At 54.2% G+C, this 11541-nt stretch overlaps 5 protein-coding genes across 5 annotated transcripts; 3 read left to right on the top strand and 2 right to left on the bottom strand.

The window, feature by feature from the left end:
- Window positions 1-62: 62 nt before the first annotated feature.
- V2A60_000956 (uncharacterized protein) lies at window positions 63-533 on the top strand (the record flags this gene model as incomplete). The annotated part of the gene is made up of 2 exons (XM_083252322.1): window positions 63-345; window positions 400-533. The coding sequence occupies 2 exons, from the start codon at window positions 63-65 to the stop codon at window positions 531-533; spliced, it is 417 nt and encodes a 138-aa protein (XP_083108448.1).
- Window positions 534-2012: 1479 nt separating this feature from the next.
- On the top strand, window positions 2013-3389 carry V2A60_000955 (uncharacterized protein; the record flags this gene model as incomplete). Its single annotated transcript, XM_083252321.1, has 1 exon — window positions 2013-3389. The coding sequence occupies one exon, from the start codon at window positions 2013-2015 to the stop codon at window positions 3387-3389; it is 1377 nt and encodes a 458-aa protein (XP_083108447.1).
- A 759-nt stretch (window positions 3390-4148) lies between these two features.
- Window positions 4149-4987, bottom strand: V2A60_000954 (60S ribosomal protein uL6; the record flags this gene model as incomplete). Its single annotated transcript, XM_083252320.1, has 2 exons — window positions 4149-4199; window positions 4355-4987. The coding sequence occupies 2 exons, from the start codon at window positions 4985-4987 to the stop codon at window positions 4149-4151; spliced, it is 684 nt and encodes a 227-aa protein (XP_083108446.1).
- A 1094-nt stretch (window positions 4988-6081) lies between these two features.
- Window positions 6082-7298, top strand: V2A60_000953 (retromer subunit PEP8; the record flags this gene model as incomplete). The annotated part of the gene is made up of 3 exons (XM_083252319.1): window positions 6082-6298; window positions 6473-7087; window positions 7168-7298. 3 exons carry the CDS (start codon window positions 6082-6084, stop codon window positions 7296-7298), a joined length of 963 nt encoding a protein of 320 aa, XP_083108445.1.
- A 406-nt stretch (window positions 7299-7704) lies between these two features.
- Window positions 7705-11300, bottom strand: V2A60_000952 (nucleoporin Nup120/160-domain-containing protein; the record flags this gene model as incomplete). The annotated part of the gene is made up of 3 exons (XM_083252318.1): window positions 7705-8540; window positions 8589-10604; window positions 10670-11300. The coding sequence occupies 3 exons, from the start codon at window positions 11298-11300 to the stop codon at window positions 7705-7707; spliced, it is 3483 nt and encodes a 1160-aa protein (XP_083108444.1).
- Between the last annotated feature and the right edge of the window lie 241 nt (window positions 11301-11541).

Below are 11541 nucleotides of genomic sequence, written 5' to 3'. Positions count from 1 at the left end.
CGATAGGACGCTGGGTCTGGTAGTTAGCCAAAGCTTTTTTGGCCTCTCTCCTTCGACAAATCATGCGTGTCTCTATTCTGTTCCCGTCGGCGATGGCTGCACTCATCGCACCCGCCATCGCAGACTATCAAGAGTGCCCCGATCACCTCGCCCCTGTTACTCAGTTCTACCTATTCGGTAACGAGGACTGTGCCAACAATGGACCTGGCAAGCGGCTCGGCAACGTCCGGGTGTGCATGACGGACCTTGCTGAGCACAACTTTGGCGAGCCTCAAGGCTGCCACAAGCTGGAACAGGACGGCGTGCTGTCCATTTCACAGTGGACGAACATCCAGGGATGCAACCGTGAGTATGCCACCGCTAGACATTGACGTGTATAACTAATAAGCTTGGGGCCAGTCTACATGTATACTGATGCTGGGTGCATCAGCGGTATCAAGGAGCTGACCGACATGGGTGGATGCAACAGTCCCGGAGGTGACTGGAACGGCAAGCCTTGGAAGGCCTATCGAGCCTGGTGCCCGCCAATGTAATTCCATCCTGTAACCGCTGAGGATCGATGCAGAAATAGTGTAGCGGTGTATAGGTGGTGGATGATGTTGGACTCGGTAGGGCATGGATGCAGCGTCATCCCTGCTTGCCGAAGAAACTCTCGCCAGTCAACCCAGCAAATCGAGCCAATCAGGACTAATTCTTGCAAGATTCGCTCCCGTAACACCGAGCTTTGGCGTGACGAACGCATTGTCTTGTTCATGGCAGCAGTGCAGGGTAGGTGGCGCGGATCGAGACACGCATATAGCCCACCACCGCTAGTGTGACCGGAGCCGGACCGGCCATGAACAGTGTGACGAAAGCCGTTGGCCCGGGTTCGGCTTAATGTGTATTTTGGGCGACAAAAGACGGATGCCACTCATGCCTTGTTCTGCATTGACTCATTGGGCGCAGTTGCAAGAGCCCAATTTGCAAAGGTGGGGATGGCGGTCCGTTGTGTCTTGAGACGGGCAAGGTAGTAAAGCAAACTTGCCATGGGAGGCAGGTAATATTTGTAGTAAAGGAATATGTCATCTACTACGATGATGTAAACGCGATTGCTGCGCTGGCAGTTTACGAGAAGGATATGGAAGCGATAAAATGAATAATCAAGAAAAGATGGAAGAGAAAAAGAAATGGCTCGAATACGAGGTCCGGACGCCTTCGCCAGCTACCTACCAGCCTACATACCCACCTAGAAAACACCAGACCGGCGGGTTATGTGCGTTATATATGGATGGCTTAAGGCCTCGCTGGTACTCCGGACAGTGCCTTAGTAGGTACCTAGGTACCTAAAAGTACCAATTGTCAGTGGCTGACCCTGTTCCTGGATCCCGACTCTGCGCTAGACAGACAGGGATCGACGGGACAAATGCAGGAACAAACAGAAGAAGAAAATTTAAGTTGGAAAAATTTTCCATGTTATCTGGTTAAATGTCAATCCTCCCGTGTTGTAGATCTTGGCTGGTCGGTCAGGCCTTGGTTTCGTGAAATGGAGGGGCTGGTATGTGCTGAGTAGTCACTGGCCCGTCGTGGTTGATTAAGTGGGAGGCTGGGAAGCAACTTTAGCGTCCAAAGCCCCCCAACCTTCTTTAAAGTCATTAGTATGCACGACGCCCAACGCTGCAGCACGATGCTACTTTTCCTCTTTTCATTTTTGCTCTACCGAGTTTCTGTCATACAATAAAGTTTTGTCTTTTCATCGCACGTTAGCGACGTTGGATTATCTCGTCCTGTGTTGTCGGGCGCAGAGAGTCAATTACAAGCGCATCTACACCACATCACACCTGCCTACTGCTACCTTATTAGTACCTACCACATCGAGCCCTGCGTCACTGACCTCGCACCGGCCCGCCCTCCCGCATTCCAGCGCAAGGAGACCAACTCAGAGACACAGGCGGAAAAAAAAAGAGGGCGAACCACCACATCCAGGTTGACCTCCATTGGTGCCATCTGCTTTGCGCAGATCCCAAAATAGCACAATGGGAATTCACATTCCTTCTCAGTCGACCGTCTCATCGTCACGGCGGATACGACTGTCTCCGTTCCGCCTCCTCCTCCTCGCCGGCTCTACCGCCACGACAAACACCTTGGTCGCCGCCTCGCCGTACCCCAGAGGCGACATCCTCCACGATTCCCGGTACGCCTATCTCGTTGGCCGGACGTGCGCGAGCTACTGCGGCGAGAACAGCCAGTACTGCTGCGGCGGCAATGAGCACTGCACCACCCTCCCCAACAATGTTGCCACCTGCGTGGTCAACGGCGCCGTCGCCTCGCCGCTCTACACCACCACCTGGACCGAGACGCGCACCTACACCAGCATCATCATGACGTGGTTCGTGCCGCCCCCCGCGCCCACCGCCGGCGTCGACTGTGTGCCCCAGCGTCCCGAGTGGGCGGCCTGCGGCGAGATCTGCTGCGCCGGCTGGCAGACGTGCGCCTTCAAGGGCCAGTGCTCGGCCAAGCCCGGCTACGGCGAGCCCACGACCGTCGTCGTCACCACCAGCGGCGTCGTCACCACGCAGTACTCGGCTCCTTACCGTGTCACCGGCGTCACGACCATCACCGGCACCGGTCCCCGCACCACCGACGGCCCCGGCGGCGTCGTCACCGCGACTACGGGCACCGCCACCGCCACCAGCAGCAGTCACACCTCGACCGCCACGCAGGATCCCGACGGCGCTGGCGGCGAGGCCCCCGGCACCGCCAACAACAAGCTCAGCGGCGGCGCCATTGCCGGCATCGTCATCGGCTCCCTGGCCGCCGCCGGCCTCCTCATCCTGCTTTGCTTCTGCTGCATCGCCCGCGGCCTCTTCCACGCCATCTTCGGCAAGAAGCGCGAAAAGGTCGACCAGTACGACGAGTACAGCAACTCGGCCTACTCGCGCCGCGACCGTCACACCGGCTGGTTCGGCTTCGGCGGCGGCCGTCCCGCGTCCGCCAGCGACCGCCGCAGCGAGAAGAAGCAGAGCAGCGGCGCCTGGTGGCTGGGCATTGCCGGTGCCGCCGCGACCCTCCTGGCCCTGCTCAACTTCAAGAAGAAGGATAAGAAGGAGCCCTCGCGCAAGGGCACCTCGCGCTACACCGACTCCTACTACAGCTACTCCGACTACACTGCCACGAATCCCAGCAGCGCCAGCTCCGGCCGCAGGACAACCCGGACGGCTCGGACCGCGCGCACCGCGCGATCCGGACGCTCGAGGACCAGCCGAGACAGCCGCAGTCGATTTGACAGCCGAAGCCGCATGGACAGCCGAAGCCGCATGGACAGCCGGAGCCGCATGGACAGCCGGAGCCGGATCGACAGCCGCATAGCGAGATCTGCTTACACGGCCAGATCACCCTCTCAACGTGGCTAGCCGGTCTCTTCAAAGCTATAGCTGTTGCTTGTCAGCCCTGTCCGTTCGGGTGCGGCGCAGAGTCACCAAGGATATACAGTGAGAAAAAAAATTCATTGCTTGCCGCGGCCATTCTGTCTCAGACTCGCCAGCTTGAGTTGCATGTGCATTGATTTGCGTTTGTTTGTTCTCTTGGCTCATTGACAAAGAAACTGGCGTTGGGTTTTTGATTGATTATCAATATTTGACATGTTTTAATTTAGGTGAATGACAGATTGCGGTGGAAAGAGGGGAATGATGCCATGATATATATATACATGGTGTGAGTGAGGTTGGCTGGTTGGCTGGCTTTGCTACTTGCCCCTGTTGCGCATACCTTTTTGCGTTTGAATTTGACGGACACGACTTTAACGATTTGATAGAATTTGGAAACAAAAAGAAAAAGAAATCTGATGACGAGCATCGTTACCTCGATCAAGGATGGTCCTTTGTACCTAATTGGAAAGTCTTTCTTTTCAACAAATATACATACCCTCAATAGACTTGCTGCCACCGTCAGCACACCATCAACGCCTCGCTCCCTCAATCGCATGTGCCCGTAACTCTTCTTGTCACTGTGGGTACACAGATCATGTAGACGTAAAGTAGACGTTAGATTATTTTGTTTTGCTTTTGTATTTTTTGTATGTAGCCCATATGCTACATGACATGCAAGTGTAAACCTTCGCCTCTCCTGTAAGACCCAGAAACGCAAAAGAAACAAGAATCCGTGTCCATAATTTACGCCTCAACAACGTTGCCCTTCTCGGAAACGTACAGACCGTCCAAGAACTAGCGCCTTTGTTAGCAAAGAATCCAACTTGAGTGTTGACGGAGCTGTGCGGGAGAAGACTTCGTGCAAAGAATTTTTCAGGGTTGGAAGACGACCCAGAGTCTGTCCCTGCACAGCTTCCCCCCCCCCCTCCGCTTGCGCATAGAAATCGTACCTTTCGGATATCCTTGTTGCGGACCTTGCAGATCTGCTGAATGTCGGCGGCACTTTGCGAGACGTTCTCGAGCGAGTTGCCAGAGAGAACGAGCTCATCCTTTTGCGCGGTCGAGATGGCGACGTCGACGCCCTCGGCCATGACTACGCGGCGGACAATCTTCTCGCCGATGAAGTTGCGGATCTCAACTTCCCAGAGACCAGTCTCCTTGCTCTTGTCGACGTTGACGTTGATGGGGAAATGCGCATAGACGTAACGCATCTTGTACTTGAAGCCCTTTGTGACACCAGTGATCATGTTGTTGATGATGGACTTGACGGTTCGCAGAGTGGCGACATTCTTGCGGTTGCCGTGGTGGATCTCGATGGAGATGGTGTTCTTGGAGGGGTGGCCAAAGTTGACGGCAAGATGGCCGAGGTTCTTGACGAGCTTGCCGCGGGGGCCCTCAACGGTGACGATGCGGGTCTTGATGCCGACCTTGACTGTAATGCGCGGTAAAATGTCAGCGAAAAATTCTTCCTGCCGTTTAGGAGCTTGTGCATTTCGGTTCCGGTAGACGGGCAGGAAGTTGACGAGGACCGGACGTAGTGTTTGAGGAAGAAGAAGATTTGAGATGTTGCCTCTCGTGGCCATGTCGCAGCTTTCTCTCGATTTAGATCGCAGATTCGTGAACAACTCCTGCATGCGGCATCGTCGCGGGCGCGAGCAACTCATCGTAGTAGTCGTCGGTGGTGTCGGTCGTGGAATTGCAGGCTTCGGTATACATCTCAAAACTTTTTTCTTCGTCCGTCGTCACATCGTCCAAGCTTCCTCCTGCGCCGAAGACCGGAATGAAAAAAATTGACAATTCGTTCACGTACCACCCTGGGGAATCTCCAGGAGCTCCTGGGAATGAATGTACTTCATCCTGCCGGTATTTGATGGGGTGGGATTGGCGTGAGGTTGAGGGTATCTAGAGACTGGGCGGCGGGAACACACAACGAAATGTTTAGCGAAATCGTTGTGGGTAGAAAAGTTCTAGGGCTCGGTGCACGTGAGGGCAAAAATGGCAGTCCCGACCTTTTCCCGAGGCGAGCCAGGCGACCCCACTTGTCGTCTTGTCGAAGAACACAGATGAGTTGGGCTAGCAAGGTGGGGGCGTAAGAACCACGTGATCTTGAATTCAGGTCCGAGAATGTGAACTCTGCACCGAGCGATACCATCTTCACTGGTGATAAGGAAGATCTTGGGTGATTTTTTCTTGAGTCACACTATTGATATTCTTTATAACAAGTTTACAATTAGACGAGAAACCAGAAAGAAACAAGCAAGATTGCTGGCTAACGGTAACAATGTTGAGGGTGGGTTTCTTCAGTCGTGTAAAAGAAGGAATTCGTACAAGAAAATGAGATTTAAAATGTACCAGGGAACTCCTCTTTTAATGCATGTTACAATATGAAAAGGAACGTGCTGTGCCGTCACTCATTCATATTAGTAGAGTCTTTGGCGCATTATCAGTATTAGAACGAGCACAACCATACGTCAGCTTCCCCAAGGCTCCACAATAGTACCTAGCAAGCCGCAGCTCGCAACGAACGACGACGTCCCTCCGAGCACCTCTACCTCTACCTCCCGACCCTCCTAGCTCACGACTGTTGCAGCTCCCCTCACCCCTACCAGCACAACAACCTTCTTCCGCATCCTGATCGACCTGCGACAGCGCATGGGAGATTCTCACCTGATACAAAATGTCGTACTTTTTCTCCACGCCCGTCGACATTGACGTCGTCCTCGAGGCCGCCGACGACCGGTCCATGGTGGATGTCAAGCTCGACAAGAACCGCCGTGAAAAGGCGCCGCTCTACATGGACGGCGAGTCGGTCAAGGGCGGCGTGACGGTCCGGCCCAAGGACGGAAAGCGCCTCGAGCACACGGGCATCAAGGTGCAATTCATTGGCACGATAGGTACGGGCGACGCTCCGCAAATCACTACCCGCACTACAAACCTCTAGCGACACGTTATCGCGCAAGCCCCTACTGCCGCTACCTCTGCTTCTTCCCAGATTCTTGCAGAGCGGCTGTACAACGTTGCTCTTGAAACGTCCGAGCCATGCTGACCACCTCTTGGGAACCTTGCAGAAATGTTCTTCGACCGCGGCAACCACTACGAATTCCTCTCCCTGAACCAGGAGCTCGCGGCGCCCGGCGAGCTGCAGCACCCGCAGACGTTCGACTTCAACTTCAAAAACGTCGAGAAGCAGTACGAGTCGTACAACGGCATCAACGTCAAGCTGCGCTACTTTGTGCGCGTCACGGTCTCGCGCCGCATGGCCGACGTGATCCGCGAAAAGGACATTTGGGTCTACAGCTACCGCATCCCGCCCGAGGTCAACAGCAGCATCAAGATGGACGTCGGCATTGAGGACTGCCTGCACATCGAATTCGAGTACAGCAAGAGCAAGTACCATCTCAAGGATGTCATCGTCGGCCGCATCTACTTCCTCCTCGTCCGCCTCAAGATCAAGCACATGGAGCTGTCCATCATCCGCCGCGAGACTACCGGCGCCGCCCCCAACCAGTACAACGAGAGCGAGACCCTTGTGCGCTTCGAGATCATGGACGGCTCCCCCTCCCGAGGCGAGATCATCCCCATCCGGCTCTTCCTCGGCGGCTTCGACCTCACCCCCACGTTCCGCGACGTCAACAAGAAGTTCTCTACGAGGTACTACCTCAGTCTCGTCCTCATCGACGAAGGTAAGGGAAATTCACCGCTTTCAGCGCCTCTATAGGGTGGGCGGAGTTGTGCTCATGGCCTGATACTGACACGTTTGCAGACGCTCGCCGATACTTTAAGCAGTCCGAGATCATCCTCTACCGCCAGGCTCCTGACCAGCAAGTTGAGCAGAATAGCCACGCTCTGGCTGCCCCGCCACCCGAAAACCCTGCCTTGGTTGCGGAGGCGTAGCGGCGGTCTCGGCCCTCTTGCTTTGCCATATCTAATGTTCTGATTACTAGCCTTTCTCTTTTCCTTCTTTGAAAATTGCTTTAGCATACGTATTGGCGTTTATTGGGGCTATGGGGGATAAAGACCGCCCGGGCAGCGTCCATTTTGGACCGAAATATCCCTATATATAAAGACACACAAAAACAAGACCATTCACACCAAAAGCAAGCGTAGACTGAAAACTAACAGGGTCGCTACACTTTTTTTGTCCAAGTGCGCAAGTCGATCAAATCACCTATCCAGTGTCCAAGCATACAATCAAAACAACAAGGGCAGGAAACTAAAATGGTTAATCTACAAATCCGCAATATCCATTATATCTGCCACTTCCTGGCTTTTTGACCTTCCGAATTCTCAAGGTATCTCCTCATGCCAGATCCATAACATCATCCGCTGAAAATCCAAACTGGTTGTTCTGGATCGCTGCGATTCTGTCCAGCTCATCCTGGTATTGCTTACGCACATCCGCGAGCGAAACGACTGTACGCTTCCTTGGCAGCCCCGTCTCCTCTTCAGTAGCACCAGTTTCACCCTCGTCGAAGACCCATGCCTGCTTAGGGTCGACACAGCTGAGGGCATTGATAAGCAGCAGGTACTGCCGCGTGACAGGAGTATCCAGCACATCGTCACCGGTGATCCTGTCGGCCTCACCTGCAAGCTTGAGTTTCTGGATACGATCAAGCAGCACCCATGCGGCACCGCGCATGTTCTGGCGCTTGATGCGCCATGCGTACAGTACTTGGTGATAGTGCGCACCGTGCACTACATCGACAGCGTTACGACAGCGCTTGGCTAGGAACTCGTCAACTTCTTGCTGCATTCCCGGGAAGGGCAGAGCCACAAGTTCGCTGTTGTGGCTGGTCTCGCACATCTTGTCCACGAGGTGGCGCAAGCTAGATGAGCGAAGCGCTTTGTCCTGAATAGAGAGAAGGGTGGTGTGTGCAAGCTCAAACTGGCAGGTAGCAAGCGCGGCGCTGAATTGCCGTGTAAGCATCTCAGCTTTGACGGAACCGCGACTAGGGCGTGCGGATGTAAACTGCATGGCTAGGCGCGCGAACTCCACAACGTAGGAGTACGCCTTCTGGCTGTCGTAGAGTGCCACAATGTGCGAGTAGTAGCAAGGCAGGCCATTGTTAAATAATGCCCATTCTGTGTCGTCTAGCAAGCCACTGCTATGGTGGTCAAGCGCAAGATTCTCGGTACCTGATATAATTAGTCACTGCAAAAACATTAACACAATGTGGGACTTACTCATTCCAATGGCAGCCTTCCTGAAAAAGTTTGCCGCGCCGGTGTAGTCCTTCAGCGACAGACTAACACGGCCCTGAACATATACCGAAAACGGATCCTCGCCGCAGAATGGCGCGAGGGCGCTGGCCAGATCTGCACGTTGCCTCTTAATAAGTGAGCACTGGATCAATGCCGGCGATACTTCAATATCGCTATCCACGGCGCATAGAGAGGCCGCAATCTCGGTGATGCTCTTACTGAGCACCTCATCCCTGTTACTGAAACCAAGCAGGTGGCCAACATTGGCTTCCAAAGCCGTGACGACTTGCGTGTCATCACCGCTCTTCTTAGGTGAGACACCCCTTTCTGGTTTGAATAATGGTACAGACAGCTCTGTTCGACCTAGGCTTTTCAGTAGCTCCAACCGACGCAGAGCAGCAATCAAACCGCGGAACACATTACCCACGTCTACACGGTGGTGAAGAGCGTCCTCCTCGTTGTCAAACTCGAATTCCATGTGAACCAGCAGAACCAGTTGACTGAAGCACACGTTCCATTGCATCGTCAAATAGTCCTGTGTTGCAGCCATGACAAGTTTTCGGCCAAACTCGGTAACGGGATTGTTGAGCCTTCGACTCCGCATCGTAGCTGGAGTGGCGAATAAGTCCAGGACGTCATTGTACAAATCATCTGTCACAACATTGAAATTTTGACCAAGAACGTCGACAATCTGCGTGCAGTCGTCATCAGTAATACCACGCCAGAATCCAGCCTTGTCGGAAAAGAATTGAATGCGCTCAAGGTCCGTCTTTTGAGACTGTCCAAACAGTTCAGGTCGGAGAGCCGCGTTGCAGAGCTGCAAATAGCTGTCCGAAAATCCGTCGACGAATGACAGTGCTGTGTTGATTAAGGCTGCCTCCTGTTGTCGGTTCTGCTCAGGACTGCTGAGATTATGGTAAATACGCTCCAATCCGCTGCACTCCCTGATAGCCGAAACAAGGTCGGCGCAGACAACCCAGGCGACGTCAGACTCGGGATCGAAAGCTAGGCTCACTGCTTCACCGCGCTGTTTATCCAATTCGATAAGCAGTCTGTAGAATCGGCGCCATTGACTTTCGCTCGACGATCTGAACTGTTCATAGTCCATGGCACCAGTGGCTCCTCTCTCTAGTGACGCGGCGGCACCGAGAACTGAACAAATAGATTCGGCAAGACCGCGTCCCCTGTTTCCTTCTCTGGATTTCCCAAGGCCCCTCTCATAAATCGATAGGGCTACTTCAAGGGTCGCCTTGGTAAACCTCCCGGGCTTTAAAATCAGTTGCAGCCACTTTTCTGTGACGTCTTGCGGATCCCAAGGTCCAGAGGATTCGGTGGTGAGCAGATTCGTATCGGAATGAACACCTTCCCATCCTCGTTGCCAGACCTGTGACATGTTTGTTCTATCCAATTCCAGCCGTTGAACTCGGTATGTCATGTTGTTCTTCCACAATGTCCAGAGGCTAATACTGCCGTCTTCGGGCGATGTGAGCACAAAATCGGCGAGGGTCCATATATCTGATGACGAAGGTGTCTCGGGGATAAGGGTCAGCTTGGGGAAGAGATCCTCGAAAGTGAGTGTATGAGGACCCTTGGCTACAATCTTCCAGAACTTGAATTCGCCAGGCCCAATAGGCGAGTATGTGGCGCATATTCTTTGCCCTGGGCTGCGTCCAACTAGCTGTACTAGGTTGGCTTGAGAAGGATCCAAGGTCCATTTACCAATCTCCTGGGGTGATCTGTCGGCACCGAGCAAATCCCCGGTGAATAGAATCTGACCGTCCTGGATGTTCCATATACGGATGCGGTGGTCGAGGCAAACAGTAATAGCAAACAGGCAACCATCCAGTCCCAGGGATGTTACCTGAACCGCAGTGGCAGCACTATATTCCATATTGATTCGGCCATACCGGATTGTGTGATTGCCCTGGAAAGGCAGGAGACTTCGGAGATTTTGCTTCCATCCTTGAACGTTGAAAAAAGTTTCTTTCCAGACACCACCTGCAACACGTTATTAGCCTGCTTGAGCAAAATACTTGTCTCAGCTGCTGATTATAGAGACATACCATCGTCAGCCTGGTTTCGATCCAGGCGAATCATGCCACCATCGTTGACTGTCACCAGAAGGGTATTGGCCGACACGGCGACCATGCGATGCGGATATTTGAAGCCCAGCCCGGCAGGCGCCTGGACCTTAGCCAGATCTGACAGGCCGGCATCGACTGCCGTTCGCTTTCTAAATAGGTCGGGCCGCAGCGTGAACGTGTAGAGGTGGGACGAGGTGTCGAGGACGAAGAGGCAGAGCGCGTCGTGCTCCTGCGGATCGGCGAGAGCCACGCAGCCCGGCTGGATGGGCACCGCGAAGTGAAAGTTGAGGACCAGCGGGGCGTCGGCGGCCTTGCTGTGGCAGCAGACATCAGCGGCGCGCACGCTCAGCAGGAAGCCGTCCTCGAGGACGCGCCAGAGAAAGTTTCGGGGCGTGTCGTGATGCTGGCGGTGGTAGATGGACGTCGCGCTGGCAAGGTTCTTGCGGCGAAACGCCGTCTCGTCCTCGGCCGCGCCATCAGTCTTGGTGTTGCTGCGCGAGCTACCGCCAGACAGCGATGGCACGCGGATCGTGACAATCGACGCCGCGGCGGGAGGCTCGAGGTTCAAGCGCGTCTCTTTGAAGAGAAGCTGCGTATCGCTCGAATCCATCTCGCCTCCGGGAGCTCTAGAAGCGCATGCGTCGTGCGTCCCTGCGGATTAGATAGAGTGGGGTGGGATGCGATTCGATAACGTGCGAGGCCGACGATGCAGAGCGTCTGGTGCTGTAAAATGTTGTTGGTGGGCGCGAAGCTGTTTTTTATTAGAGCTGTTATGCTGGTCAGAATTTCATCGTCGCACCTACTTCTGGCGGCGCCCGGTTTGTTTCTGTGGAGCACAGCTAGCTCAGGTT

Source organism: Cordyceps javanica, chromosome 1 (genome assembly GCF_051103115.1).
Source record: "Cordyceps javanica chromosome 1, complete sequence".
Taxonomy (NCBI): Eukaryota; Fungi; Ascomycota; class Sordariomycetes; order Hypocreales; family Cordycipitaceae; genus Cordyceps; species Cordyceps javanica.
Note: the sequence above shows the minus strand (reverse complement) of the source record. Positions and strands in the feature narration are given on the sequence as shown.